Consider the following 25,938-nt stretch of genomic DNA (forward strand, 5'->3'; position numbering starts at 1 on the left):
ACCGGCTGATGGAATTCGGAGGAGGCCTAATCTATGGGATCTTATTGGTCTAGTGGAGGTAATTGGCAGTAGGCGGTCTCTCAAGTACCGAGATCCAATACCATGAAGGGCTTTGTAGGTGACAACTAGCACCTTGAAGCGCACCCGGAGATCAACAGGCAGCCAGTGCAGCTCGCGGAGGATAGGTATTACGTGGTGAAACGAGGTGCACCCACGATCGCTCGCGCGGCTGCATTCTGGACTAGCTGAAGTCGCCGAATACACTTCAAGGGCAGCCCCATGTAGAGCACATTGCAGTACTCCAGCCTAGAGGTCACAAGGGCACGAGTGACTGTTGTGAGAGCCTCCCGGTTCAGGTAGGGACGCAACTGGTGCACCAGGCGAACCTGGGCAAATGCCCCCCTGGTCACAGCTGACAAATGGTGTTCAAAAGTCAGCTGTGGGTCCAGGAGGACTCCCAAGTTGTGGACCCTGTCTGAGGGGCGTAGTATTTGACCCCCCCAGCCTGAGAGATGGAACACTTGGCCAATTAGTGGGAGGGAAGCACAACAGCCACTGGGTCTTATCTGGATTGAGTACAAGCTTGTTAACCCCCATCCAGTCTCTAACAGCCTCAAGGCCCTGGCTCATCACGTCCATCGCTTCATTGAGTTGGCACAGGGCGGACAGATACAACTGTGTATCGTCCGCATACTGGTGGTATTTTATCCCGTGCCGTCGAATGATCTTGCCCAGCGGTTTCATGTAAATATTAAAAAGTAGGGGGGACAGGACCGAACCCTGCGGCACCCCATATGTTAGGGGGCCTAGGGGTCGATCTCTGCCCTCCGACTAACACCGACTGCGACCTGTCCGAGAGGTAAGAGGAGAACCACCGTAAAACAGTGCCTCCCACCCCCACCTCCCGCAGTCGTCGCAGAAGGATACCATGGTCGATGGTATCAAAAGCCGCAGAGAGGTCAAGGAGTACCAGGATGGAGGCGTGGCCTCCATCCCTGGCTCTCCAGAGATCATCGGTCAATGCGACCAAAGTGGTTTCTGTGCTGTAGCCAGGCCTGAAGCCAGACTGGAATGGATCAAGATAACTGGCTTCCTCCAAGGACCGCTGGAGCTGAAAGGCCACCACCTTCTCAACAACCTTCCCCACAAATCAATGTTGCTTTGCCCAAATATTTTTGTTTCCCTTTGATTTTTCTGATCTGCCAATCCAAAATGTTGCAACATAAATCCTGTCCTTACAAAAACACAAAATACAACAATGAAGAGAGACGTAATAGGAGGCTTCGTGATCCTATATACAGGTGGCATTGCACTTAATTTCTTAATACATCCATTTGATAGACAACATTAACTTTAAGTTTAATATAAATCTCTGCGGGTAGGTGTAGGGGAAGGGAGGGGAGAGCCGGAATACCGAGCTCCTCATATATACAGTTCAGTAGGTTCCGTTCAACAGCACAGATGGTTTCCCCCTTCGCAACCTGACGTCACAGCCCCAAGTCCTCTCTCTGGTCCTCTCCAGTAGAAGTAGGTCACTTTATAAATATGATTGATCTCCAGCTTTAAGGTTCTTTTCCAAAGCTTCTCGTTCGGCATCCATTTTGTTCCGGTGTTGGTAAGAAACAAACAATGCCCCCCCAAAAGGAAAATATTTCGGCATATTTTGAAGCGATACGTCTTGGGAAACACCACGGGAAACGCTTCGTCCGGCTGACCACCGTTCCGGATCCCTCGAAGAGAGCTACAACAGCAGCAGCACAGAAACTTCTAATCTTCTTTCCAGGCTGAGCCTGGGATCTCTTTGGGATCGAGCTAAGCAAGCTACTCGGCCTTTGATGCAGCCTTCCGCCAGATCTCATGGTGGCCAGGCAGGATGTTGTGGAAAAATAATTTCCAGTTGCTAAAGGCACAGGGAATGGGACGGAGTATCACCAGGCTTGTAACGGACACTGCGGGGGGAGAAGAAAAAGAAGGTTAGCAGTGATTAGAAGGTGAGGAAGCGACTTAGACCAGGAGAGAATCTAATCAATGGAATGAAGGAGAAACTTCCTAACAGTGAGGACAATTAACCAGTGGAACAACTTGCCACCAGAAGTTGTGGATGCTCCAACACTGGAGGTTTTTAAGAAAGAGATTGAACAACCATTTGCCTGAAATGGTATAGGTAGGGTCTCCTGCTTGAGCAGGGGAGTGGACTAGAAGACCTCCAAAGTCCCTTCCAGCTCTGATTTATTTATTTGTGGATGAGCAGACTAAGGCTGTGATGCCAAACCTGTGGCATGTGTGCCACAGGTGGCATGCACAGCCCTCTCTGTGGGCACGCGAACCGTCGCCCCAGCTCAGTTCCACTGCGCATGCGTGCCTCCCGCTGGCCAGCTGATTTTTGGGTCCTACATGCATGCATGGGAGGGTCATGCATGCACGCATGGAGGCGTGGGGGTCCTACGTGCATGCGCAGGGGCTCGGGGGTGCTTGGTGAAGCACTCCCCCCCCCACGGCCCATTTCTGCGCCCAGGAGGCTGCAGGGAGGCCTACTAGGTCCAAAATGGGGGGGGGTGTCATTCGTGCGTGGGGAGGGAGGGTTGGCACACGACAACAAAAATGTTAGCCATTACTGGAGTAAGGCCTACGGGGGGCCTGTAACTCATCAATTATTCTCTGAATTGACCCAGTTCCTATCCTTTTGAGGCGGGAAACACAACACTGAAATATAAGATCGAACATAATATAGGTCTTCCTCAACTTACGACCAAAATTAAATTCTGCTGTTAAGCAAGATAAGTGAATTTTGCCCCGTTTTATGATTTTTTTCTGCCACGGTTGTTAAGCAAACCACTGCGTTTGTTAAGTGACTCATGCGGTTGTTAAGCAAATCAGACTTCCCCTCCCCCCCACCCCAGGTGACTTTGCTTATCAGAAGCTGGCTGGGAAGGTTACGACCATAACTGAGAGCAACATCTCCATTGTTAAGCAAGACGGTTGTTAAACGGTTTCTGTACCGTTTTTACGGTCTTTCTTGCCACAGTTGTTAAGTGAATCCTGCACTTATTAAGTTGTTAAAACACGGGTTGTTAAGTGGATCTGGCTTCCCCGCTGACTTTGCTTGTCAGAAATTCGCAAAGGGGGATGACGTGACCCCGGCACGCTGCGACCGTCATAAATACCAGCCAGTTGCAAGCATCTGAGTTTTGATCACATGACCATGAGGCTGCAATTTGTGAAATCATCATGTCACTTTTTTCTGGAGCTTTTGTAATTTCCAATGGGCGCTAAATGAATGGATGTAAGTTAAGGACTATCTGTAATACAATACCATATTTTTTGGACTATAAGACGCACCATGGTATAAGACACACCAAGATTTCGAAGAGGTAAGTAAGAAAAAAAGTTTTTGTTCTCCCCGGCCCCCAGGAGCACTCTGCAGGCTTCAGCAGGGCTGGGGGAAGGCAAAAACACCCCCGTTTTTGTGGAAAACGGGCAAAAAAACGAGGTGCTTTTTGCAAAAAATGGAAGCGTTTTTGCCTTCCCCCTGAAGCCTGCAGAGTGTTGGTGGGGCCTGAGGGAAGGCAAAAAGGCTTCAGTTTTTGCAAAAAAAATGGCCCGTTTTTCACAAAAATGGGCTTTGGGAGGTGAAAAATTGCTGTATTCGGAGTATAAGACATACCAACATTTCGACGCTCTTTTAGGGGGGGGGGAAGGTGCATCTTATATGCCGAAAAATATGGTAATTTGCTTCTTTTTCCCTCTTCCTCTTTTGGTTCCATGTAGCGCTCTTGTGTTTTTCAGCTAGCAAACCCTGTGTGCCGAGATTTAGCGCTGAGCTGACAGGAAGCCTATCTGAAGAAGATCAAAGCAGAAATGCCCAAATGTTGACCGCCATCAAGATGACGGCCGACAACCTTTTTTTTTCAAAGCTAGGAAACTGAATTTTCTTCCCTGCTTCTCAGGATCACGAGCAAAGGCTCAACAAGTCGTGTCTTGCTAAGGTTTTGATGAAGGAAATGCTTCCTGAACGCGGGCAAGCTTGTTTGAACAAGCCAGCATCAAAGTTAACGGGCGGGCCGGAGAGAATCATCTATCAAGGGCAAAGTTAGGGTTGAGTGCATGCTAGATGAATCAGCAAGGCCTGCTAAGGAAATGGTCTCCTCCTGGAGCCTGGATGCGCGTGACTGCCTGACTGATGGAGATAGGCGGGTTAGAGGCTCCTACTGCTCCATCTTTCGTGTGAAAATATTGGATATTGCATTTACTGGAATAAGCCACGTAGCATCTACATTTTTTTCGCACCTATGAGTCAGTCTTGACTCCTGGCCTGGACAAGTCTTTGTGATTAAATGGTAGACAACCATTTAAATATGAGCCAGCCGTGTGCCGCAGCAGCCAAAAAAGCCAACACAGTTCTAGGCTGCATAAACAGAGTGATGGAATCAAGATCACGTGAAGGGTTAATACCATTTTATAAGGCCTTGGTAAGGCCACACTTGGAATACGGCATCCAGTTTTGGTCACCACGAGGTAGAAAAGATGTGGAGACTCTAGAAAGGGTGCAGAGAAGAGCAACAAAGATGATTAGGGGACTGGAGGCTAAAACATATAAATGTGTTTTATGTAGGAACTGAGTATGTCTAGTTTAATAGAAAGTAGGACTAGGGGAGACATGATTAAGGATGATTTCCGTGATTTGGTGCTGTTTCCACCATCCCTGCAGGTTTTCAAGCCAGTCAGCTTTCTCCACCTTTGCTTTGTGCCATGACCAATTAAGAAAATGGTCTTTATGCATATATTTTAGCAGCATGTTCTTTCAAACAATCAACCCGCCCCCTTCCCCCCCAAAATCCACCCGAAGCATATTACTTCCTCACTGGAGCCACAATGTCAAAAAGATGCTGAGACTCTGGAAAGAGTGCAGAGAAGAGCAACAAAGAGGATGAGGGGACTGGAGGCTAAAACATATAAAGAACGGTTGCAGGAACTGGGTATGTCTAGCCTTATGAAAAGAAGGACTAGGGGAGACATGATAGCAGTCTGCCAATATCTTAGGGGCTGCCACAAAGAAGAGGGAGTCAAGCTATTCTCCAAGGCACCTGAGGGTAGAACAAGAAGCAATGGGTGGAAACTAATCAAGGAGAGAAGCAACCTAGAACTGAGGAGAAATTTCCTGAGAGTTAGAACAATGAATCAGTGGAACAGAATTTGCCTCCAGAAGTTGTAACCCACCACTGCAAGAAAGGTAATAAAACACACTTAAGAATAGAAATGTTGGTCTCAATCGTGGTCGTATGTTGAGGACTACCTGCATCAGAATTCAAAAGTGCATTCCAAACATTGGTGAACACACCCCATTATTACGATTTTTGGCACAAGTCTATCCAAGGGGGCGGGGAGGGGGGGGGAAAGCCCCACATGCCAGCTTATCTGTTGAGAAGTTCAAGGTTTTCTCTTCAAGCTATCTAAGGATCGATAGAGGCCACATATTTCCCACAGTCTGCAAAGCTGCCTTTGAAAAATGAAAAAAAGGAAGAAAAAAGGTGTGTGTGTGTTTTTTGTCAGCTCTAGAACGATTTTTCATTGCAAAAAAAAAAAAAAGGAGCAGACAGGTTTACACCAAAGGACTCTCGGGTTTATTTTTCATAAAGACGCTAAAGTGCTATAATATCAAGAAGTGTAAAAACCAGGATGCCTTCATGGGTGTTTCCCCCCCCACACACACACTTTGTGTAAAGTTAGCTAATTTCTTCTTCTATCCAATTGCTGAGGAAAAAAATAGAACCGTTTAGGATTAATCCCTCTGAAAGATTCGCTTTTTTTGGATTCTTTCATATTATTAGATTTATACCCCACTTTTATTTTGTACTGTGAAGACGGCAAACATAATAATGTTGGCTCCTGTTTTCTCTACCACAGTAACCCTTTGAGATGTGTTGGCTTGAGAGAACAACTTGTCCAAAGTCAACTTTTGGGCCTAAGGTGGAACTAGAACTCACGGTCTCCTGGTTTTTAATCCAGCACCGAGCTGGGTTTTTCTGGTCCTTCTCACTGTTAGCTAAAAACAGCTTGTGCCTAGTCTGACATTCTGTGTAATTTGCTCTCCCTTATGCAGAATTTGAGGCTCTAGCAATAGTTAGACTTATATACCGCTTCATAGGGCTTTCAGCCCTCTCTAAGCGGTTTACAGAGTCAGCATATTGCCCCCAACAACAATCCGGGTCCTCATTTTACCCACCTCGGAAGGATGGAAGGCTGAGTCAACCTTGAGCCTGGTGGGATTTGAACAGCCGAACTGCTGAACTGCAGTCAGCTGAAGTAGCCTGCAGTGCTGCATTTAACCACTGCGCCACCTCGGCTCTAGAAAGAGTGCAGAGAAGAGTATCAAAGGTGGTTAGGAGATAGAGGCTAAACACACACAAAGAAGGGTTGCAGGAACTGGGTACATCTAATTTGGTGAAAAGAAGTGATGAAAGAAATGTCCTTCTGGGTTCAGCTCCAAGTGGGGAAAAAGACACTGGAGACATGGAGGCTGCTTGGAAAGATGGTTTATTGGTGGACAGGACCACATGGCTTGAGCCCTGAACAGAAAAGGTGATCACATGCTTCAATGTTGGTGGAGAAGAAGAGAAGGGCTGAGGGAGGGGCTTGCTAGGCTTTTTATACCCTGTTCAGTCCCACCTCTCTGTTTCCTGTTCCTGTGTAAGAAATGTATTCTGATTGGTTGTCAGACTCCCATGGGGCCATGCAGAGGCAATTCTCTAGGTTGTGTTTTGAATCCAGGTTTGGTTGAGTTCTCAGATGCCAAGTGGTTAGTTGGGGCCAATATTATCATGCTTTAATCCCATCCCCCTGGAGCTGAAGTGGAGAAGCATTTATTATGTAAAGTGGACTAGCTTGGCCTTCTTAATGGCCCATTGACAAAGTGGGGATGGGCAGGAAGCTACAGGCAGCTATTCTGTCTTTTAAAACCTGTTTCTTTCTTTTCACATCCAGAGAAATATTCTGCCTTTTCAATATTTCCTAGGATATTTCATTTTTCTGGGAGAGGGCTGGGTGATAACTTCCTACAGAAGGATTAAGGGTGACATGATAACAGTTTTTCAATATTTAAGAGGCTAACCACAAAGAATAATCTATTCTCCAAAGCACCTGAAGGCAGGACAAGAAGCAAAGGATGGAAACTAATCAAGGAGAAAACTAACCTGGAACTAAGGAGAAATTTCCTGACAGTTAGAACAATTAATCAGTGGAACAGAAGTTGCCTCCAGAAGTTGTGAATGCCCCATCACTGGAAGTCTTTAAGAAGAGATTGGACAGCCATTTGTCTGAAATCGTATCGGTTCTCCTGCTTGAGCAGGGTTGGACTAGAAGACCTCCAAGGTCCCTTCCAACTCTGTTATTTTGTTATTCATCCACTGACATCCACTGAATGCCTTAGCTCTTGAACTTCACCCTACAAGTATTCCTCAAAATACGGCCATAATGGGGCCTTCCCATTATGGTCCTATGTCCTCATGGTCACAAAAATGAGACAGTCATTTGATCAATTCAAATTCCTCCTGCAACCGGTCCATGCACTTACGACTGCTGCAGCATCCCATGTTCATGCGATCAAAATTAGGGTGTTTGGCTGATTCCAATTGTGGTCGTAAGTCAAGTACCGCCTATATTAATTTTCCACAGTAACATTACATCAGTTTACCTGTTTATTGGAAGACATATTGGTTAGTGAACTGAGGCTGCTGGTATCCGTGACCACCATCGCTGAAGGAAACCGTGATGTGTGGGAATACTGAGGAGGTTCTTGCTTGTGCGCGTACACTGTGGAAAAAGGCCAACAGTCATTCTTTACTCTCTATGTGTGTTTGTGTGTGTGTGTGTGTGTTAGAGACAAAGACAAAAGACTGACAATGATTTCAGACTACAGCCATAAATTGCCCTCCCACCGAGTATTTTATTCCAAACAGAACCAAATTGCTATACCTTCAGCAACTTTTGGAAACCTCAACATATGTAATTAGAATAATTATAATTACAAATTAGGCTGCCACAAAGAAGAGGGAGTCAAGCTATTCTCCAAGGCACCTGAGGGTAGAACAAGAAGCAATGGGTGGAAACTAATCAAGGAGAGAAGCAACTTGGAACTAAGGAGGGATTTCCTGACAGTTAGAACAACTAATCAGTGGAACAGAATTGCCTCCAGAAGTTGTGAATGCCCCAACACTGGAAGTCTTTAAGAAGATGTTGGATAGCCATCTGTCTGAAACGGTATAGGGTTTCCTGCCTAGGCAGGGGGTTGGACTAGAAGGTTCCTCCCAACTCTGTTATTCTATATATTCTAATAAAAACATAAATGGGACTGTGAACATTGATTCCCTAATCCAAGGTTCTCCAAACTTGGCATCTTTAAAATGTATGGACTTCAATTTCTGGAATTCCTCAGCCAGAATGCTGGGAGTTGAAGTCCACTAGTCATAAAGTTGCCAAATTTGGAGGCCCCTGCTCTAATCCATTAAATGCTGGATATCCCACAAAAGGAATGTTTCCTTCCTTTTCACCTAGGGATTTCTATCTGGGCAGGGAGTGGAATAGAAGACCTCCAATGTCCCTTGCAGTTCTATAACTCAGTAATTTTAAGTCCAACCTCAGAGGCATTCATGTTAATAAAAGTGCTAAGCAGACTCAGATCAGGAATAAAACAACTTTTATTAAGGCTAAAACATATGAAGAATAGTTGCAGGAGCTGGGTAAGTCTAGTTTAATGAAAAGAAGGACTAGTGGGGACATGATAGCAGTCTTCCAATATCTTAGGGGTTGCCACAAAGAAGAGGGAGTCAAGCTATTCTCCAAAGCACCTGAGGGCAGGACAAGAAGCAATGGGTGGAAACGAATCAAGGAGAGAAGCAATTTAGAACTAAGGAGAAATATCCTGACAGAACAATTAACCAGTGGAACAACTTGCCTCCAGAAGTTGTGAATGCTCCAACACTGGAAGTTTTAAAGAAGATGTTGGATAACCATTTGTCTGAAGTGGTGTAGGGTTTCCTGCCTAAGCAGGGGGTCAGACTAGAAGACCTCCAAGGTCCCTTCCCTTGACGTTTTTGAAGATGTCACGTTTGTTCCACTACTACGATTTAACTTATGCTGTTTAATTTTACCTACATGACTCCTTAAGACATCATGTATAACAAAAGTTCTCAATAATACTTCACCAGCTGCAAAATTCTTTCCTTTTTTTGATAAAGAAAAAATTATGGGGAGCTAAACATTGCAGAATGCTGGTTCCAATGATGATAGAATGCTCTTAGCTTACAAACAGTCTTTTTCTTATGAGTATATCTGTTTGAAAAAAACAATTAAACTCAACACTACCTGAATATGAGAAAAAGGATTACCAATAGAATAACAGAGTTGGAAGGGACCTTGGAGGTCTTTTAGTCCAACCACTCCCGCTCCCCTGCTCAGGCAGGAAACCCAATACCATTTCAGATAAATAGTTATCAAATCTATTCTAGAATCTATTCTATTCTATCCAGTGTTGGAGCACCCATGATTTCAGGAGGCAAGCACATCAGGTACACGGGGATCACCTGTACATCAGAAAAACAGAAGGGTTTTTGGGTTGCACAGTTGTGGCTACCTTCCTGATTGAGACAGAGGCAAACAGCTTGCTGTGCTTACAGCCTCTGTTACCGTTGCTTCTCCCAGGTTTCACCCTTCTATTTCAGCCAATGCCCCAAAAGAATCTTACTGTGTGAATTCTGCAGCTGTGTCACCGCCGCCATGAACGGCTGTTGAGCCATCGGATTGGCCGACTGCTGCATGATTGACTGCTGGTGTGGGCTGTGCAGCTGTTGGGAGAACTGGACCGGTTGTAGGGCGACGCTGTTGATAACGGGGACGCTCTGGGCCTGCGAACTGTTTAGGCCTGAAAGACAAAGAGACAATCAGAGGCGTTTGATTACGAAACTGCAAAGTCTTCGGATTTTCCCTGTAACAAGCACAGCCTCTCTACAATTTTCCAAGATGAAATTTCTCAATTTGAATAGTCTGGAACCTGATTTTTCCAGGGCATTATTTTTTTAATTGGCGCGTGATTGTCTTTTTGTTGATATCAGTTAAAGATGTTTGGTTGCTTCTGGCTAAAGGTAATTAAAAGACAATCTCTCGCGGGTTGTTTTTGGATAATGGTGTGATTCTTTTAATAACAGCCGTGTTCAAAGTTACGATGGCACTGAAAAAAATAACTGTACACCCGGTCCTCACATTTACAACCATCACAGCAACCCCAAGGTCCTGGGATCATGGTTTGTGATCTTCACACAGCCGGCTTCCCAACAAGCAAAGTCAGCGGGGAAGCCTGTGGGAAGTCGCAACTCACAGTCACATAACATTTTGCTTAACAATTGTAGGTGATTCACTTAGAAACTGTGGTGAAAGTAAGGTCGTAAGCCCATACCAGTCACATGGCATTTTGCTTAATGACTGTGTGGGTTCCCCCCCCCCCCGTTTTCTTTGCTTGTTGGAAGCCAGCTGGGAAATTTACAAATGGTGATCACATGACCCTGGGACAGTGCAACTGTCTTAAACTCACGCCGGTTGCCAAGCAACCGAATTCTGATCATGTGACTGTGGGGTTGCTGTCATGGGTGTAATTGTGGAAAACAGTCGTAGGTCACTTTTTTCAATGCTGTGGTAAGTTCAAATGGTCACTAAAGAGAAGGTTGTAAGTCGAGGACTACCTGTAGAAAAAAAAGAAAAAGAAGGATATAAAGCACCAAACAGAAAAGGGGAGTTGGTTAACCTGGGGCAGGGGTCGGCAAACTTAAACACTCAAAAGAGCCATTTGGACCCGTTTCCCAGGAGCCACAAAGGTCCTAACCGGAAGCCCCCTGTTCAATTCTGGAGCTGACCGGAAGTTCAGTTCCCCCACCATAGAGTCTCCTCCTAGCACGGCGTCCTTTTTCCTCTACCTGTCATAACCGAAAGCCCTATCAATTGTGGAGACAACTGGAAAACCCTCCCCTTACCATAGAGTCTTTTCCTGGCACACTGTGCTTTTCTCTCCCCCCCCCCCCCCCGTCCCCCACCGGAAGCTCCTCTCAAAATTGTGGCATCGACCGGTGACGGAGCTGCAGCAGAGGGAGGAAAGAGCCACATACGGCTCCAGAGCCGCAGTTTGCTGACCCCTGACCTGGAGGAACAAATGTCCACTAAAATCCATAATGCGCCTGACAGAATCTCACATCCCCACAATCCAGAATCTGGAGCAAGAATTTGGTCTTCCAAGCATAATTTAAAATAAAGCTAGGATTCTTCACCATCTCACGAATCAGGTTCCACTTGATTTAACTCCCAGTATCAACCAAGGTTAGTTAGGGGTTACTACCACTTTTAAATGTCTATGGCGATTGTCTGTCATCCATCCATGTCATGGTTGTCCCAAAGGTGCTTTTTCAAAAGGCAGCTGGGCTTTCTTTGGTTTTCCTTGAAGACATTTCACTTCTCATCCAAGAAGCTTCTTCAGTTCTGACTGAACGATGGGGAATAAATCCTTCTATTCTCCACCATTCAGACCGAAACGAAGAAGCTTCTTGGATGAGCAGCGAAAGATCTTCAAGAAAAAGAAAGAAAGAAAGCCCAATAGCGTTTTGAAAAACACCTTTAGTACTACTTTTTAAATCACTATTATTGGAATGACATGATTGAAGCTCTCTCCCTTTTTGCAAAATAAAAAAAGGGGATAGGGCTTTAACCCGGAGATGTGGGCCACCATTTTCATTTTTTGATCACCTCTCCTCTAGCAGAGTTCCTCAACCTTCAAGTCATTTTGGGATGAGGCACAAAAAGTATTGTCTCATTCTCTTTCTCTCTTTCTTTCTTTTCCTTCTTTCCTTCTTTCATCTTTTTCTACTCCTTCCTCCCTTTCTCTCTCTCCTTCTCTCCCTTTCTCTCTCCCTCCCTCCTTCCTTCCTTTCTATCTGTCTTTCTTTTTGTCTTTCTTTCACTCTCTCTTTCTTTCTTTTCCTTCCATCCTTTCTCTCTCCCCTTCTCTCTTTCTCTCTCTTCCTCTCTCCCTCCCTCCTTCCTTGTAACGTTCCCGTGGTTCACCCATGAGGCCAATGTTGAGAAAAGATAGGAGACAACCTTTCTCGGGATGGAGCGACGACCCAGATTGGGGGTCTGGTAGCCCCTTTTATTGAGATAGGACAAAGGCAGGAGGAGCAATAGCATGTGGGTAAAGACAGCCTGTAAAAGTACAATTTCTAATCTACTGCTCAGTCTATATATGGTCAAACCTGGACGTCATTGGTAAGAATGTTATGTTATGAACTATCAGGATGTTATGGCGTTCTAGGAGTTTGTTTTCTCCTGTGTGATTCAGCGTGACTCTGCAAGCCCTAGTATGAACTGGGCCATGGAGGACACACACCTACACAAGGAACTATATTACAACACTTCCTACCTTCTTTTCTTTCACTCTTTCTCTCTTTCCTTTCCTTCCTCTTTTTTTTCTCTCTCTTTTCCTTCCTTCCTCTCTCCCTCCCCCTCTTTCTTTCTTTTCTTTTTCTTCCTTCCTTCTTTTCTTTCTCTTTCTTTCTTTTTCTGTCACTCTCTCTCTTTCACCTCTTGATTTCATCACGGATTCATTTTTTTAAATCTCAATTTCCTTCTTTTCTCACAGTGCACCAAAATCAATATTTCTCTCTTCATATTTACTGAGCAATTGGAGACTAGTACCCATGGAAACCAGTGCCGTGCTACAATAGGCAGTCACAATTGCAGGAAGAAGAAAGGAAGAGATAGTAAATATTCTGCAAAGTCTCTCAGACAGGATCCTGCCCTTTTGGACTCTGCAAAAAAGCTCTTTGCTTCCTCATGGTGCTATACAAGGAAAGAGGTAATCATGAGTAATTCTAAGAACAAGAAGGCGTTTGTCTAACTCATAAAGCACTTACTTTGTGTGATAGCCATGACTCCTGATAAAGGTGTCATAATGAGGTTCTGGGATTGTTGTGGGGTGTGATGGGAAAAGCTGTGGATATTGGTGAGGGTACTGACTGGGGGGAGCCCACCTCCAGAAACTGTAATCTGTCAAGGAAAGAAAGAACAAACAAGTCAGAATTCAGGAATAGGCCATCAACAGTGCAATATTATCAACCCACAGAAACAACGTGCCAAAGCCGAGCCTATCAGGGAGATTTTGCTGATTTCCTGGCTGCGACATATGAAGTTAAAAAGCTATATTTGTAACTTAGATATCTCTTTGTAATCTTCCTGTTAAGATTTCAGTTTTTATATTCTGCGCTTTCTCTTTTACCTCTGTTCCTTTTTACTGAAATATGATGTGAATACGCCATATGATAAATAAATAACAATATTATCCACCTTGTGCCACTCTTGTTAATGCAGAGTAGCACAATCCAAACTTATTTCAATCAATACGTGATTTGATTTATTCATCCAAAATATTTGGAGCGTGCCCATCTTTGCCCTTTTTACACATCCTCAACTTACAACAGTTCATTTAGCGACTGTTCGAAGTTACAACGGCACTGAAAAAACTGACTTATGGCCGTATTTCATACTTATGACCATTGCAGCATCCTCATGGTCACATGATCAAAATTCATTTAGCAACCATGAGAGTCCCTTAATGACCATGGTGATTCGCTTAATGACCACAGGGGGGAAAAAGATTGAGAGCAGGTCAGGGATGCTTTGTGAGTTGACACTAAAATTGGATATGCCTTAATTAAGAACTGTTTTGCTTAGTGGCTGAAGTTCTGGTCCCAACTGTGGTTCTAAGTCAAAGGCTACCTGTGGATCAAGAGCTCCAGACTTGGCAACTTTGTGGACTTCAATTCCCAGAATTCCCCAGCCAGCATGGTTAAGTCAAAGGCTATCTGCAGATCGGGGACTCCAAAATTGGCAACCTTGAGACTTCTGGACTTCAACTCCCAGAATTCCCCAGGCAGCATGGTTGTTAAGTCAAAGGCTACCTGCAGATCAGGGACTCCAAAATTGGCAACCTTGAGACTTCTGGACTTCAACTCCCAGAATTCCCCAGGCAGTATGGCTGGCTGAGGAATTCTGGGGGTTGAAGTCCACAAGTCTTATATTTGGAGATTTCTACTATAGATGAAAGAGGCCCTCGGCTCCCATTTTGCTTTAAGGGAAACTCACCCTAACCTCCTCCAACCCCTGAGATACTTTGCTAAGCCTGATTTGAAATTCCTTTTAACTTCACAACCTCCTACAAAGGTTTCACTTGAGGTGGGGGGGGGAAGCCTCACATTTCATTTAAAGGGGGTGGTAGGAATCTGTCTGGAGGCCCAATTGACCCTGGATTCAAGCGTCAACAAATGACTTTCTGGATGGAAGACCAGGCTGTCTCAGTCAAGAACTATGCATCCCCAACCAGGGAGAGAGAGAGAGAGAGAAAAGGAAGGCCATAAAAACCATCCAGTGTGACTTGAATCAGTCAAGCTAGGCCAAGAAAAATAACCCCACCAGATGAATTGCTCAAATATTCTAAGTTTGCTGCCACCGAAGCCTTGCAGAAGAGCCCAAACAACGAGGAAAAAAACAGATACATCACAGGGAGTCCTGGACTTACAACCATTCATTTAGTGACCATTCATATCGTGTTTCCCCAAAAATAAGACACCCCCCCAAAATAAGCGCTTGGCCCTTATTTTGGGGGAGGTCTTATTATTTTTGAGGTGCAGGAGGCTGCTGCAGTGTTGCAATATTTTCGGGGAGGGCTTATTTTCTGGGGAGGGTTTATTTTAGCACATGCGCTCAAAAGCCCGACGGGGTTTATTATACAGGGAGGTCTTATTTTCAGGGAAACAGGGTAGTTGCAACGGCACAAATACAACCATTCGTTTAGTCACCGTTCGAAGTTACAACAGCACTGAAAAAAGTTGTGACCAGTTTTCACACTTAAGGCCGTTGCAGCATCCTCATCGTCATGGGATCAAAATTTAGGTGTTTGGGAAGGAAGGGAAGGAAGGAGGGGAGGAAGGAGGGAAGGAAGAAGAGAAGGAGAGAAGAAAGGAGGGAAGGAAGGAGGGAATGTAGGAGAGAAGGAAGGGGGGAAGGAAGGAGGAAAGGAAGGGGGAAAGGAAGGAGAGAAGGAGAAAAGAAAGGAGGGAAGGAAGGAAGGAGGGAAGGAAGGAGGGAAGGAGGGAAGGGGAAGGAGGGAGGGAAGGAAGGGGAGTAGGAGAGAAGAAACAAGGGAAGGAAAGAGGGAGGGAAGAAGAAGTAGGACCGTTGTAAGATAAGATGGATCTATGGGATGTTAAAAAAGCAATCTTCAAGTATATTGTTAACAGTAGGGAAAAATTGTTATAAATACATATTATTAATAACAGTTATGAGATCATATAATTGTGAATGTATATATGAAATTGATAAAATAAAATAAAATTTAAAAAAATGAAAAAAATTTTTTTAGGTATTTGGTATCTGTCGTGTATTTAAAACAGTCCCTGGGTCGTGTGGTCTCCATTTGCGACCTTCCCAGCCGGCTTCACAACAAGCAAAGTCAATGGGAAAAATCCAGATTCGTTTAACGACCACGTGATTCACTGAACAAATGTAGTGATTCGCTTAACAACTGTGGCAAAGAAAAGTCGTGAAAGGGGGGCACAACTCACTTAACAACTGCCTTGCTTAGCGACGGAAATGTTAGGCTCGGCTGTGGTGGGCAAAGGTATAAAGGTAGTTAAAGGGGGAAAAAATAGAGAGAAATTGACTTCAGACGAAGTGATAGATGTTTGAAATTGAAAGTATTTTGCCAAGTGTGTTCATAGGAAGGTTTTTGGGCATCAGAGCAATGACTGTTTTCATTGTTGATTCTAGCAGTCTGGCACTGTGGCATCTTCCTATTTTGAAAGTACATATTTTGCTCACACAGAGGGCACCGGTCAAGGATGGGTCTCCGTTTACCCTGCCAGCTGGCGGATGGGAAGATCAACAGTGGTGGGAAAACTGTTTTCTAGAGAGGTTCATGAGGCTTGGTGCCTAGTATTTGGTTATTCTATATGAGTGTTCTTGATGTCAACAGAAGTCTCTTTCGGTCCTCTAACGCTGTGCGTTTCTCAACTTCCACAACTTAAATACCTGCGGACTTCAACTCCCAAAATTCCCCAGCCAGCTATGTTGCAGTTCATAAGTCTTTGAGAAACACTGCTGTACAGATAGTCCTCAACTTATGACCACCGTTGAGCCCAGAATTTATGTTGCTAAAGCAAGAAATTTGTCAAGTGAGCTTTGCCCCATTTTACAGCTTGTTTGCCACATTTGTTAAGTGAATCTCAGCAGTTGTTAAATTAGTAAAAAGGTTGTTAAGTGAATCCCCATTGCTTTGGCTTGTCAGAAGGTCGAAAAAGGGGATCACATCACTCCGGGAAGCTGAAACAGTCATAAAAATGAACCAGTTGCCAAACGTCTGAATTTTGATCACGGGACTATGGGAATGCTGCAACAGTCATAAGTGTGAAAAATGTTTTTTTTTTCAGTGAGGTTGCAACTTAATTAAACAAGTGGTTGTAAGTCAAGGGCTATTTATATCTGATAACCCTACATTCATATCAACCTCAAAGAAACCTCTAAGCAAGACTGAGGAGAATAGTTGAATAACCAGAGGACTAAGAATGAGATCTTTATGTCATATTTATGACTGTGAGAGGGACCTTGGAGTCCTAGTGGACAATCACTTAAATATGAGCCAGCCGTGTGAAACAGCTGCCAAAAAGCCAACACAGTTCTAGGCTGCATAAACAGAGGGATAGAATCAAGGTCAAGTGAAGTGTTAATACCACTTTATAATGCCTTGGTAAGGCCACACTTGGAATACGGCATTCAGTTTTGGTCACCACAATGTAGAAAAGATGCAGAGACTCTAGAAAGAGTGCAGAGAAGAGCAACAAAAATAATTAGGGGGACTGGAGGCTAAAACATATGAGGAACGGTTGCAGGAACTGGGTATGTCTAGTTTAATGAAAAGAAGGACTAGAAGAGACATGATAGCAATCTTCCAATATCTCAGTGGTTGCCCCAAAGAAGAGGGAGTCAAACTATTCTCCAAAGCATCTGAGGGCAGGACAAGAAGCAATGGATGGAAAATTAATCAAGGAGAGAAGCAACTTAGAACTAAGAAGAAATTTCCTGACAGTGAGAACAATTAATCAGTGGAACCACTTGCCTCCAGAAGTTGTGAATGCTCCAACACTGGAAGTTTTAAAGAAGAGATTGGATAGCCATTTGTCTGAAGTGGAGTAGGGTTCTCTGCTTTAGGGGGTTGGACTAGAAGACCTCCAAGGTTCCTTCCAACTGTTGTTCTATAACGTCCAGTTGCTTTTTGGAAAAGCACCTTTGGCATAAGCTAGGAAATCCAAAGCTTGCTAACTCTTGGCAAGACCTTTTCCAAGTGACAGATAGCTCTTGTGATTTATCAGAGACTGGCAAATGCAGACAAAAGTCAGCCCGGCTCATTGAGAGGAGCCACATAAACATCTGAATGTGCTTTCCAGCCCTTGTCTTCATCGGCTTCCCTCTTCTTCCCACTGACCACGAGGTGACCCTTGAGGTGGAATGTCCTGACAATGCTAATGGCCTGAGTGGGGAACCTGCTCCCTTCTGTTGAGGTCTGCCTAAGCAGGGGATTGGGCTAGAAGACCTCCAAGGTCCCTTCCAACTCTGTTATTCAATTTCTATCTCCACAAATTACAAAGTTGTTTCATTAGCCCCACTGTGATACAGCTGTCTTCACTTCCTAGGAACCAAACTCCTGACCTGGGATCATTGACATTCATATTTCACACTGTAAACTGCCCATAAAATATAAAGAGAATAAAAATGTTCCTCGGCACAGCACATCGTTCCTTCTGATCTTCCCTCAAGGAAGGAGACATTCCTCAGCTTAGCTAAACCAGGCATGCATACATAATAAATTTCTTCAAAATATATTTGAGAAAAGCCACCATTAGGCTCCAGCTCCTCTTGGAAAAACAATTAGGACAAGAAAAAAATGAATTAATGCAGCAAGGGAGGGAAATCACCTGACTGGGAAAGAATTTAAACCCATTATGGATCTGGAATAAGGACCCCTAAGACATTCTAGGAATTAAACCCCGGAATAATTCATAGGCCAAATTCCAAAGCAAATTCTGATCTGTTTACATTTTTTTAAAAAAAACCTGCTATTGTATTAGGAATACATTTGAAACGATAACTTGAGTTTTGCTATCCCGATAATACCACCCAAACCCTATTTTGCTTAGAAGACAATCCAATTAATTTTACTTCTGAGATGAGTGTGCAACAGGACAGCGGTGTAAACTTAAACAATGTGCCCATTCTTAGCTGGTTTGGGATCGTGAATAAAAAGTGCACGTGCAATTTTCCTCCAATTAAATCAGGGGACAGATATTGTAGGAAAGATCCTTGCACCACAAATACAATCAGGAAAAAGCATCTGTTTTCACGTTGGGATTATGAAGAGGGAGAAATCGAGGAGTAAGCTCTGAGATCCTTTTGTGCTTGATTTTTGTTTCCTTTAAACCCTTTAACTTTATTATTAAGGCAACAGCAAGCATATAAACAAGTCAAAATATATATCCTCTTCTCCTGAAAATAAGAGGTGGAAAGAAAGGGAGAAAGTCTGCCTGAAAAAGTGGGAAGAGAAGAAAAAGACTAATAAAGGAGAATATTTGTAGCTCAGGGTTGAACTGTGGAATCTTTGGCGTTCTTTGAGCTTGGTGGTTTTCTTGCAAACATTTGATTATCAAGCCAGGTAACATCGTCAGTGTCAGTACTCCCTTGCTAGCACTGATGATGTTACCTTGTTTGGTAATGAAATGTCTGCAAGAAAACTACCAAGCTCAGAGAACACAAAGAACTCCATCCTCTGGAATTGAAGGTGTTGTAGCGAAGGATAAAAGCTACCACTTGAGGTTGGTTTCATTGGTTTTCCTATATATCACAGAAGTGTGGGATCCTCTGTGCTCTCTGAGTTTGGTGGTTTTCTTGCAGACATTTCATTACCAAACTAGGTAACACCATCAGCGCTGATGATGTTACCTAGTTTAGTAATGAAACATCTACAAGAAAACCACCAAGCTCAGACAGATCAAGAAGTCCACAGAAGAAAACAATTTATACTTTCTGCCTGTAATAATTATTTAAACTAAATAATAAATAATAAGTAACTAAATAATAACTAAAAAGACAAAGATCATTTTTTTCTTCTTTTATTTCCTGTTTATGCAGTTCTTCAGGACAACCCTAATAAATTTGTCATTGTAAATCAGGTATCAAGCTGGGATGTCTCATAGCCAACAAAGCCTGTGAAACCAATTTTTCTATTATGGTAGCATATTCTACGGCTTGAACTGAAGAATCCACCCCAATATTGCAGCAAAGGCTAAGTTATCCATGGCACTATCGTGATAAAGGCATTTTTTAATCACTATATCCTTCACTCCATTTGATGTCCCTATTTGTAGAAGTAATGAGGGGTGGGTGGGGAGAGGAATTGTTGAAGCTTGCTAAATAAAATTATAAAATTTGAACAGTTAAGTGGAACCTGGGATGTCTTAATCATGGTGGGCTGTTTTTTTAAAAAAAAATTATGCGGAATGTCATCAGCAGTGAAGAGTAAACAATGATCCACCCCATTGTGCCAATCTGAGAGGCATTCGATCAATACCCTGAGAACAGTTTTTATTGGCATGTTTCAATGCCTGAGCAGGGAACGAGAAGGTCAGAAGGCTATTTTCCCTGAAAGCACTCAGGCCTTTACCCTCGTCATGCCTACAAGCCTTTCATTGTTTAATGCAGGTCTTGGAGGGGGAGGAGGGGGGGAGTTTTAACATGTAGGGGGAAAAAAGTTCTGTTTGTTTTTCACCTCCTAAGCTAACTTATCTTATCAGCACCTGAGGTACAATAGCCCAGGTGTGCTCACCATTTTACCATCTGGGGACAGCAAGCTGTGGCTGTGACCTGGGTCCAAACTGGCTGGAGATACTGGCTGGAGAATGGACTGGCTGGTGGTCACCATCGAGTTGTTACCGTGATGGCTGATGGAAGTTGAAGAGGTGACTTCATTGCCACCTGGATGACTGTAGCGGACCCCTGCGAGAAGGCAATCAACAGAGAAGAAATCACAGCAATTTTAAAAGTAAATTAGGAAAAAAACATAGAAGTGTGTTTGTTTTATTTGTTATTTATTTACCTACTTTTCTAAGTAACTCAAGGCAGCGACACACACACACACACAATACTTTCTCCTCGGATGGGCCCCACAACAACCCAGTGAGTTGGATTGGGCTGAGAGAGGGGCACCAGCTCCAAGTCACCCAGCTGGCTTTCATGCCTAAGGAGGAAACTAGAACTCACCGTCTCCTGGTGATTGGTTCAAAGTCAACAAGCCTACTTTCATGCCTAAGGAGGAAACTAGAACTCACAGTCTCCTGGTGATTGGCTCAAAATCAACCAGCCAGCTTTCATGCATAAGATAGGACTAGAACTCACCATCTCCTGATGATTAGACTAAAGTCACTCAGCTGGGTTTTATGTCTAAAGCAGGATGGGAACTCACAGGTTGCTGGTGATAGGTTTCAATCTATGTGCACAACTGGCAGGGCATGTGACCCGTCAAAACCGTGGTCCACTAAAGCGCGCCCAATTAAAGCGCGTACGTGACGTCATCAGCAGCGCGACAAATACGACCGCGGAGAAAAAAGGGCGCTTTAAAAAGCGCTTTTAAAGCAAGCCGATTCACATAAAGGTAAGGGTTAGGGTTAGGGTTAGGGTTAGGGTTAGGGTTAGGGTTAGGGTTAGGGTTAGGTTAAGGGTTAGGGTTAGGTTTAGGGTTACGTTAAGCGTTAGGGTTAGGTTTAGGGTTAGGTTAAGGTTTAGCGTTAGGTTAAGGGTTAGGTATAGGGTTAGGTTTAGGGTTAGGTTAAGGGTTAGGCTTAGGGTTAGGTTTAGGGTTAGGTTTGGGGGGGTTAGGTTTAGATTTACGCGTTAATTTTAAGTTTACCGATCACAGCGTGCTGTTTTCGTCGCGCTGTGATGACGACACGTACGCGCTTTCGTCGAGCGCGCTTTAGTCTACCGCGGGGGCAAGCTACTGCCTAATAACTTGCCCAGCTGGTTTGGTTTGGTGGCAAATTTACTGCTTAGGCAAAACCAGGGTCAAAAACTGTAACTGTAAGAGAGACATAGGAGTCCTAGTGGACGATCACTTAAATATGAGCCAGCCGTACAAGGCAGCAGTCAAAAAACCTAATACAATCCTTGGTTGCATAAACAGAGGCATAGAATCAAAATCACATGAAGTATTAGTACCACTTTAGAAAACCTTAATAAGACCACACCTTGAATGCTGCATCCAGTTTTGGTCACCACATTACAAAAAGATGTTGAAACTTTGGGAAAAGTGCAAAGAAGAGCAAATAAGTTGATTAAAGGCCTGGAGACTAAAACATATGAAGAACGGTTGCAGGATTTAAGTTTGGCTAGTCTAGAGAAAAGAAGGACGAGGCATGACATGATAACAGTATTCTAGTATTTGAGGGGCTGCCACAAAGAAGAGGGGGTCAACGTGTTTTCCAAAGCACCAGAAAGAAGGCAGGACAAGAAACAATGGATGGCAACCCGTGGTGGGTTGCCAATTTTTTTTAGTATCGGTTCGGGTGTGTGCTTGCTTCCACCGCCACTACTACCAGTTTTCCCGATCTGGGTCAAACTAGGAGCAACCTACCTCTGATGGAAATTAATCAAGGAGAGAAGCAACCTGGAATTAAGGAGAAACATCCTAACAGTGAGAACAATTGATCAGTGGAACAGCTTCCCTTCGGAAGTTGTGGATGCTTAAATCAATTGAGGTTTTTAAGAAGAGACTGGGCAGCCACTTGTCTGAATTGGTATAGGGTATCCTGCTTGAGCAGGGGGTTGGACTAGAAGACCTCCAAGGTATTATGTTGCGTTGCATTGCGTTCTATTCTATTCTATTCTATTCTATTCTATTCTATTCTATTCTTCTGAATATAAATACTGCATACCCCATACTCCTCACACTGATTTATCTGTGTGTCTATTGATGGATAATTGACTGAAAACCAAGCTTTCAGGAATTTGTTGGATCAGAGGTGTCCAATCTTGGCAACGTTAACATTTATGGACTTCAACTCCCAGAATTTCCTCAGCTAGCCAGCCAACTTCCTTGTTTTTAAATTCCCACTTTTAAATTTGCCACAGAGATCCCAACTCTCATGTTTTGGGCAGTGGGAAATAAACATCAAATGTTTATTCCTTCTTGAGAAAAATACTCACCAAGATTATTTAATATTCCTTATTTGCTACATGAACATAATCCTGTGGCTCCCAGTTGATTCCATCTTATATTTTTCAACATGTTTTTGGGGGGTATTTCTGTCTTTTCAGCAAGACTATCCTGCAAATGGGGTTTTTAGAACTACTTAAAATTTTATATTTCACCATTGCTTATTTGTAATCATTGCAGGCAGTGATGGTATTCTATTTTCTTCACTACCGATTCGGTAGCGGGAGTGCGCTTACGATTGTTGCCACATCCCTTTGGTTATGTGGGATCAAAATTTGGACACTCGGGAACTGACATGTATTTATGATGGTTGCAATGTCCCGGGGTCATGTAATCACCATTTGAAAATCAAAGTCAATGGGGAAGCCAGATTCACTTAACAAATGTGTTACTGACTTAAAACTGCAGTGATTTCCCTAACAACTGTGGCAAGAAAGGTCGTAAAATGGGGTGAAACTCACTTCACAAATGTCTCACTTAGCAACGGAAATTTTGATCTCAATTGTGGTTATACGTTGAGGATTACCTGAAGATATTACTACCAGTAGTGGTATTTTGAATCCCGCTGAGTTTTAGATACATGAAAGATAAAACAACAACTGCTATTATTATTTTATGAATATATTTTGTTGGAGAAGATCAGCTATATAACTAAAGCAAACATGTAGGGGAAATATAGTGTTAAAGGACTAGCAAGAAGGGGAAGCATTAGTTCTAAATAAGGTTGAAAATAAATGAATATCCACATATAGGTAGATCTTGAATTGTGACTACTGTTGGGATCAAAATTTCCATCGCTCACTATTGGTAGAAAATGAAATAGGTTGATACTGTTGATGATATATAACTAAATAAGATAATATTGTTAGGTATGGATAATCAATTAAGTAAAATGCTTGTTATATTAAAGTGGATTTGATGATATACGCTGCATATAGAAACCAGAAATAACAAATGGAAAATGAAATGGTAAAGTTGGTATATTATTTGTTAAGAAAAATTTAAACTTAAGGTGGAACTATGGTAAGAAAATGTGGGGCCAAAATTAGAAATGATAATGTGATGTTAAATTAATTATGTATGAGAGAATGTAAAAAGGGGGGGGGGAAACCTGGACAACACTTTCTTTGTAAAGAGGTTTTAAAATTTGTAACAAAAAATAAAATAAAAAACTTTACACACACACAAATTCCCATCGCTCAGCATTGTTAAGTGAATCATACCTGAATTTACAACCTTTCTTGGCCACGGTTATTAAACAAATCACTGCACTTGCTAAATGAATCATGCAGTCGTAAACAAATCCAGCTTCCTGCATGAACTTTGCATGTCAGAAACCAGCTAGGATGGTCACACGTGGCAAACACGTGGCCCAGGGACACAGCAACCATCGCAAATCCATGCCAGTTAACAAGCATCTGGTTTTTAATCACATGAGTGAAGGGACGCTGTGATGGCCAAGTTGTCACTTTTCCCACTGCTGTTGTAACTTCAATTAGTTACTTAAAAAATGGTTGTAAATTGAGGACTATCTGTATACACAAACATGAGGGAGCTGTTTTCATTCTATAAAAACTGAAAAAAGATTTTTATAGTACACAAGTCCTACAAGCAGTGAGACCATACTAATAAAAATTTGCCAAACTTTTTGACCACACATTTGTGTGTGAATCTAAAGGTGAAGTCAAGAAAAGGTCTAATCTGGGGTGGTTGGTGTTTTTCGTTTTATATTTTGCATCTCACTTTTTATTTTTTTTTATAAATAAACTAAGAGGGCAAACACACCTAAAACTCCTTCTTCCTCCTCCTCTTTTCCTCACAACAACCCTGTGAGGGACGTTGGGCAGAGACAAAGTGATGGGCACAAAGTCACTCCCCAGTTTTCATGCACAAGGTGGGACTAGATGTCTCCTGGTGACTGGCCCCGTCTTGTCACCAAATCAGCTTTCATATCTAAGCTGGAACTAGAACTCACAATCGCCTGCTTTCCAACCTGGTGCCTTAACCACTAGATTAAACTGGTTCTTCCAGATCTTCCTCACCAAATGCTGAGGGGAGGAAGAAGAAGAATACATTCTGCAGAATGTCATATTTATTGTTCTGCGTTTATTGGCTTCTTATATAAGACATTTGTATCTCTTCAGAAGTTTCGGCGCGCCATCACTGGAGGCTTTTAAGAAGAGAGAAGCCATTTGTCTGAAATGATATAGGGCTGTGATGGGCGAACCTATGGCATCTGTGCCACCGGTGGCACGCAGAGCCCTCTCTGCAGCCATGAGAGCTGTTGCCCCACCTTAGCTCAACCATGCATGCGCGCCTCCCACCAGCTAGCTGATTTTCGGGTCTCTGCCGAGCATGTGCAGGGGCGGCGCATGCATGCGCAGAAGCAGGGGGGCACGGCCCTCTTTGTGGCCCGTTTTTGCTCCCAGGAGACTGCAGGGAGGCCTACTAGGCCCAAAACGGAGCATGGGTGCGTGTGGTGCTCCCCCCCCAACCGTGGCCTATTTTTGCTCCCATGAGGCTGCAGGGAGGCCCACTAGGCCCAAAATGGAGCAGGGGGGGTCGCGGGGGGCATGTGCACATACACGGGGAAGAGGGGGAATAGATGGGTCATGTGCGCATGCGCAGGGGGAGGGGCACACAGTGGGGATCGCACAACAGAAAGGTTAGCTATCACTGGTATAGGGTTTCCTGCCTAAGACTAAGCAGGGGGTTGGACTAGAAGATCTCCAAGGTGCCTTCCAACTCTGATGATGTTCTATGTTCCATGTTCTTCTCTTCCCATATCACCTTTGTGCGTGTTTATTTTACCTATTTGATGCTTCTCATGAAACATATATTAAGGTACTGCAGTCCAGCATTCCTAAACTGATTGCTCATGACATGGCAGGCACTAGCAATAGCTAAGAAAAACAGAGATTGCCTCTCGTTCAACAGGTGCATCGAAGTAGCTATGGAATGATTCATTGCCGAGGTGTTTAACTTGGTTAAAAATAAATGTCCCTTCAGAGATCACCCTTGGATGTTACACTGGCAAGCACATTAAGCAGATCAGAAATAATTAACCAAGGAGCCCAGCTCAGAAACAAAACCTCTATTATCAGTTCTGGGATTCCAGGGTGATTTGTTATAAAATGTCATATCCCATCTACCAAAAATGTTGGTGTCTGTCTGTCTTTCTGTCCGTCTGTCTAAGTCCACCATCTATAGCGCCGAGGTAACGCAGTGGTTAGAGTGCAGTACTGCAGGCTACTTCTGCTGACTGCCAGCTGCCTGCAATTTGGCAGTCCCAATCTCACCAGGCTCAAGATTGACTCAGCCTCCCATCCCTCCGAGGTGGGTAAAATGAGGACCCGGATTGTTGGGGGCCATGTGCTGACTCTGTAAGCCGCTTAGAGAGGGCTGTTAAAGCACTATGAATCGGTGTATAAGTCTAAGTGCTATTGCTATCTCTGCTAACCCTTCAGGAAGGCCTTGAAGAAAGCGAAATAACATAACCATGGAAAAGGATCATTGGATGTGTTTAAGCAGCTGAAGAGATCTGGGCAGCCTGTAGGTCTCTGCAGAGGTTTACTGGTTTTGTCCAGATG

The 25,938-nt window shown here is 43.6% G+C and overlaps 1 protein-coding gene across 2 annotated transcripts in view; it reads right to left on the reverse strand.

The window, feature by feature from the left end:
- Window positions 1–340: 340 nt before the first annotated feature.
- Window positions 341–25,938, reverse strand: part of HNF1B (HNF1 homeobox B) — a 101,549-nt gene continuing 75,951 nt past the window's right edge. The window contains exons 5-9 of one of the 2 annotated variants that reach the window (XM_087717139.1): window positions 19,964–20,133; window positions 12,948–13,080; window positions 9,740–9,916; window positions 7,691–7,809; window positions 341–1,949 (exon numbers count right to left, since the gene is read on the reverse strand). In XM_087717139.1, coding sequence (XP_087573265.1) covers window positions 1,929–1,949; window positions 7,691–7,809; window positions 9,740–9,916; window positions 12,948–13,080; window positions 19,964–20,133 — 620 coding nt within the window. In that variant the 3' untranslated portion in view covers window positions 341–1,928. The remainder of the gene's footprint in view (window positions 1,950–7,690; window positions 7,810–9,739; window positions 9,917–12,947; window positions 13,081–19,963; window positions 20,134–25,938) is intronic. The other variant, XM_087717138.1, reaches the window with a different exon arrangement.

This window comes from Thamnophis sirtalis, unplaced genomic scaffold (assembly GCF_051295495.1).
Source record: "Thamnophis sirtalis isolate CommonGarterSnake01/CBP01778 unplaced genomic scaffold, rThaSir2_p1.2 scaffold_6, whole genome shotgun sequence".
Lineage (NCBI taxonomy): Eukaryota > Metazoa > Chordata > Lepidosauria > Squamata > Natricidae > Thamnophis > Thamnophis sirtalis.